General features: G+C 35.9%; 1 protein-coding gene across 1 annotated transcript in view; it reads left to right on the forward strand.

Moving 5' to 3' along the window:
• The window catches only part of LOC107660312 (glutamate receptor ionotropic, kainate 3-like), a 148,162-nt gene that overhangs the window by 73,735 nt on the left and 68,545 nt on the right, over window positions 1–5,882 (forward strand). Inside the window, exons 2-3 of the mRNA XM_016449590.1 lie at window positions 3,527–3,700; window positions 4,905–5,162. Coding sequence (XP_016305076.1) covers window positions 3,527–3,700; window positions 4,905–5,162 — 432 coding nt within the window. The remainder of the gene's footprint in view (window positions 1–3,526; window positions 3,701–4,904; window positions 5,163–5,882) is intronic.

Raw genomic sequence — 5,882 nt, forward strand, 5'->3', positions numbered from 1 at the left:
TATTATTTTTTTTTTATTATTTATATATATATTTAGTTTCAAATAGCATTGAAAGCTTTGAAAATAACAATTAAAACTAATTTAAAAAATGAATTTTTTTTTTCTTTCCATCAGACAGATGCAGTGGTAACCTTAACATTTTATTTGGAGATTCAACATTTGTAGCAAAAGAGTTGTAAAAATTAGAAAAATGTTTTAGAGCTCCTTGTATTTAAGTTTTCATAATCCATTAAAAAAAAAAATAAAATAGTGTATATATACACTACCGGTCAACAGTTTGGGATCAGAACGATTTTTAATGTTTTTTTTTAAAGGAGTTTCTTCTGTTCATCAAGGCTGGATTTATATGATCAAAAATACAGGAAAAAATGCAATATTGTGAAATATTATTATGATGTAAAATAACAGTTTTCTATTTTAATATACAGTAATATATAATTTATTCCTGTGATGCAAAGCTGAATTTTCAGCATCATTACTGCAGTCTTCAGTGTCACATGATCCTTCAGAAATCATTCTAATATGCTGATTTATTATCAGTGTTGAAACTGTTGCGCTGCTTAATATTTTTTTTGGAACCTGTGATACTTTTTTTGCAGGATTCTTTGATGAATAAAAAGTTAAGAAGATAAAATAGAAATATTTTCTAACAATATACACTACCATTCAAAAGTTCGGGGTCAGTAAATTTGTATTCTTTCTTTTTTTGAAAGAAATTAAAACTTTTATTCAGCAAGGATGTGTTAGCAAAGATTTATATTGTTAGGAAATATTTACATTTTGAATAAATGCTGTTCTATTAATAATAAATGGATTACAATAAATTGATTAAACCGCTCAGTTCATATTTTTGTATGTCTTAAAGTTTTGGTTACCTGGACTTTCACTGGATGGACAGAAATCTCTCAGGTTTCATTAAAAAATTTTTTCATTTATTGTTTGACGATGAATTAAACTCTTATGGGTTTGGAACAATATGATAAATAGACAAATAGCATTCAGTAAATTAAAACATAACATTTTGAGTAACTCTTATTTTATTTTTAGATATTTATATTTCTGCACCCACAATTTAAAACTTGTCCGGTGCTGCACTAAGTACTAAATAAATTAATTAATTAAATTGACAGTGCTTGCAACTATGTAAAATACTAAAATGTATATAGAAATCACATGGGAGGGAGAAACTATCAGTACGAGATTCATTCAGAAACACGATTTCAACACAAGTCCTGATGCAAACCATGCACTAAGGATTTATATAATTGTGTTGCTAATTACAGCCTTATTTCGCAGTGCTTTAAAAACTAGTGGATTGGAAAGAGGTCTACTGGCAGCTGTATTAGTAAAGGTAGCAGCTGTAATGAGCACATGTTTTCTCTACCAGACTACAACCCAAGAGATTAATTAGGCCGCCTTTGTAAAGCTGTTTCAAAACAGGAAACAACTTAATCGCAACTTAAACTGACTGATGTTAGAGAAAGATGTGCAAGAAATCTCAGATCAAAAGTTACAGCTCGATTTACATTAAGCCCTTTAAAGAGCCCGTTTAGCACAGAGCCGTACATCAGCGTAAATATCCTGCGCCATTAACAGTTTATTCGTAGAGACAGAAACTGCTTCTCTGCTGTCTGATGGAGGAGTCGCAAGCGTTTTGCTTTATGGCTTGTATATCTGGAAACAACCGCATTCATTGTAAAGCTATTCACAGGCTTTTTTTTTTTCTCCTCGCAGCAGCTGATCTCCCGTTTTTATTAAATCTATTTTAGTGCTTCCGAGCAATGCACATTTTATCCTCTTAATAGTCAAATTAGTATATACTCCAGCAATTACTTAATGTACTCTAATGAGATTTCCCCACACAAAGGCAGGATTCATTTATTTTAATGCGCCGGGGCTCTTTCCAGGGAGTTTATGCATCATGTCCCTTCAGAAGTCAAGCAGCGCTGGAGTCATAAATAGTGTGCATGGCTCAGGGGATGCTGCGTTGCTCTCTGAATTGTAGGCCTGTGATCTCCCCTGCAGCCTCGTACTTGAGCTGTTCTCCTCTGGGAGAATAATAGCAATGTTCAGGTCGTTCTTGACCTGTGCTGAGGTCTGACTCAAGAACTCTTAAATATTCATGTGTTCATGGATCTACATGCTACGGACTCTAAAAGCAGGATTGAAAACATTAAAAAAGCCCAAGGGTTCTTCTGTGTTTGGCATGGTGTTTATCTGTTATGCTTACGCACTAAAGAATTCAGCAGGCACTTTCCACGATTAGGGCTTGTGTCCCATTGCTATTCTTTTTTAAAGCATTAGCGGAGCAAATCCCTTATTTATCTGTCTGTCTGTCTGTCTGTCTGTCTGTTTGTTTGTTTGTTTGTTTATTTATTTAATTTTAGAAAACTATTATACGTGTTAGATTAATAATTGAGTGATGTGAAATGAGTCTCGATGGCCAGGAAGGGGATCATTTCAACATACACACATAAAACTAAATATTACATAAACTATTTATTTCAAGCTGAAGCATTTTACTGCTATTTTACTCCTATTATCAAAGGTATTGTAAGAAAAATGAGAAATATTGTATGTTTTTGAACTTATGGGAAATTGTAAGTTTATCAGTTATCATAAACCAATATTTGGTTTCAAACTAGCTTAATGTAGGCTAGATATGCAACACTGTTACTGTACTTGCAACTGTGTAATTGTATGAATTGAGACTATTTATTTCTAGAAAAAAAGAATGAAAACAAAAGACAAACTCACGCAAACAATATTTTTATAAAATACATCCCAAATAGAATGAACCGATAGGTGAAATTGAATTCTGTACAACTGAACAAACTTTGCTTTTCCAATATTTCTCTCTGCTCATATGTCTTTGGCTTCCAGACCGTCAAATCGCTGATATACTCTGGAAAGGTGAAGCAGGTCTAACAGTATTAGTCCTCAAGGGCTGAAGATTGCTCAGCGTGCTCCAGATGTTATCATTGTATTGTTTTTATAGGGTTCTATTGCACAGTAAAGTCAATAAACACAGAGTTTACTTCTCCAGCTCTTCTATTGGTGGAATCTTGTCAGTAAAATGCATTTCTGAAAATCTCAGCAGATTGTTATGAAATGAATTTGCCGAAACAGCTTTAAACTTTTCAAACTTCTGTGCAAAAACTCTTTCCACAAGCTATAGGCCTTTGTATGAGTCTATTTTTTTTTTATTTTATCAGGGAATGAAAGATGACCCTGCAGGCCTTAAGGAGGCAAGGTACCTATGATGAGGCCATTTACTTTTCTCTTTTTCTCTTTCACTCTCCTCATCTCCATTCTGGCCTTGAACTTTAAAAGCCCCAGCTGTGACTGTCAGACACTCTTTCTTTCTGCTGAGCGGATCGAATAGGGTTGCTTAAGCGAGCTAGCCGACAGCTCTAAATGCAAACAACCTCCAGAGGTTAGGATGTGGTGCCAGGCTTCATCTCTGGGTTCAGCTCTGGTTCATTTGATAGTGATTTCTCTTGTTTTTTTTTTCTTTGTTTTTTAGGGGGGATTTTTGAACAAATGGATGGACCCGTGGCGCTCGTCAGCTCCGAGGAACTGGCTTTCAAATTCGCTGTTAATAATATCAACAGAAACAGGACATTATTGCCCAACACAACGTTAACATATGACATTCAGAGGATTAATATCTATGATAGCTTTGAGGCCTCCAGAAAGGGTAAGTGGTGTGAGAATGTAAAGGTTTGTGGCTTTAGACCACAACAAGGAACAGTTCACCCAAAAAAATTAGCATTTGCTGAAAATCATCCAAGATTTATGTTAGTTTGTTCATCAGAACAGATTTGGAGAAATGCAGCATTCCATCACTTGCTCACCAGTGGATCCTCTGCAGTGAATGGGTGCCGTCAGAATGAGAGTCCAAACAGCTGATAAAAACATCACAAGTAATCCACACCACTCCAGTCCATCAGTTAACTTCTTGTGAAATAAAAAGATGCATGTTTGTAATAAGCAAATCTGTTATTAAGGCATTTTAACTTTAAACCATTGTTTCTGCACAAAATCTCCACAGTCCATAATCCATAATAACACTTCCTCCGATAGAAAAGTCAATCCCCTGTTGTGCTCTTACATCAAAATACACTGATATTTTTTTTGTTTAAAACTGTTTTGGACTGTTTTTGCTGGTAATTGGTGCTTCATCTGTGCATATTTCTCTCCTGATTCAGACGTGATGACTTTTTCACTGCAGCAAGCAGTATTATGGATAGAAGAAGCGATGGTTTGAAGTTAAAAAATATTAATTTGTTTCTTACAAACATGCAGCTTTTCATTTCACAAGACGTTAACTGATGGACTGGAGTGGTGTGGATTACTTGTGGAATATTGTGATGTTTTTATCAGCTGTTTTGACTCTCATTCTGACGGCACCCATTCACTGCAGAGGAACCATTCGTGAGCAAGTGATGCAATGCTACATTTCTCCAAATCTGTTCTGATGAAGAAACAAACTCATCTATATCTTGTATAGCTTGACGGTGAGTACATGTTCAGCCTTTTTTTTTTTTTTTTTGCTGTGAACTATTCCTTTAAGCAAATGTAACGTATAACTCTTTTACCAGTAAGTAATGACTATTATGAACTGTTAATGTATTTCTTAGACAAAACCTACTTTAAAGACCTCATGTTCTGATCACAAATACCGTAAAAACAGTAATATTGTGAAATATTAAGATTTAAGTTTTCTATTTGAATGTGTTTGATCAAATTCATATTCTATCAATACAAATTGATTAAACAAATCATTATGACAGAGTGAAACTTACCACCGCTTTGTAAAATGTACAAATGAATATTCTGCATGCAGTGACATTTCTGTTTTGACATTTCTTATCACATGACCCACCGTCTGCTCTCGCCAGCGTGTGACCAGCTGTCTTTAGGTGTAGTTGCCATATTTGGGCCGTCTCACAGCTCCTCATCGAATGCTGTACAGTCTATCTGCAATGCCCTGGAGGTGCCACACATTCAAGTGCGATGGAAACACCACCCGTTGGACAACAGGGATACATTTTATGCCAACCTGTACCCGGATTACTCTTCTCTTAGCTACGCTATCTTAGACCTGGTGCAGTTCCTCAAGTGGAAGACAGCCACCGTGGTTTACGATGACAGCACAGGTGAGCGATAATGGCTTTATGTCAAGTGTGTCATTGTAAACTGTGTTACTTGATGAAGTCCTTGCAGCCAAAGTAAGATCGTCACCTTTAAAAGTGTATTTTAGACTCTGTACTTCAGTGATAAGAAGCAGAAGTCTCTTAATTTCCCCATTGCTGTCAGCCTTCAGCCCTCGATATACTAGAAACGGTTTGCATCAAAGTAATCGAGCAATGGTGCTTCTGACAGGAACAAGAAAGGAAAGCAAATTCATCTGAGATGCAAAATATGTGATAAAAACATATTTATTATTAAAAATACAACCAAGATAACTGCATGTTAAAGGGGTCATATGATGCGATTTCAATTTTTCCTTTCTCTTTGGAGTGTTACAAGCTCTTGGTGCATAAAGAAGATCTGTAAAGTTGCAAAGACTAAAGTCTCAAATCCAAAGAGATATTCTTTATAAAAGTTAAGAGTCAGCCACACCTACCTAAAACGGTTCGTTCTAACACGCCCCCACATGTCTACGTCACGATGTGGGAAGATTTGCATAACGCCGCCCAAATGTTCATGCAAAGAAAGAAGGCGAAACTTTTATTCTCGCTGTAGTATTGTTGTTGCTGCCGCCATGTCGTGAAGGCGCTGTGTGTTTCATTATGAAAGTAAAACAACTTTGTTTGGCCTTCCAAAAGAGGACGATATCTGCTTCGTCATGCCTAGAGCTGATCCGTGCTGGTCGC

The sequence above is a fragment of the Sinocyclocheilus anshuiensis genome, unplaced genomic scaffold, assembly GCF_001515605.1.
Source record: "Sinocyclocheilus anshuiensis isolate Anshui unplaced genomic scaffold, SAMN03320099.WGS_v1.1 scaffold1469, whole genome shotgun sequence".
In the NCBI taxonomy this organism is placed as follows: domain Eukaryota; kingdom Metazoa; phylum Chordata; class Actinopteri; order Cypriniformes; family Cyprinidae; genus Sinocyclocheilus; species Sinocyclocheilus anshuiensis.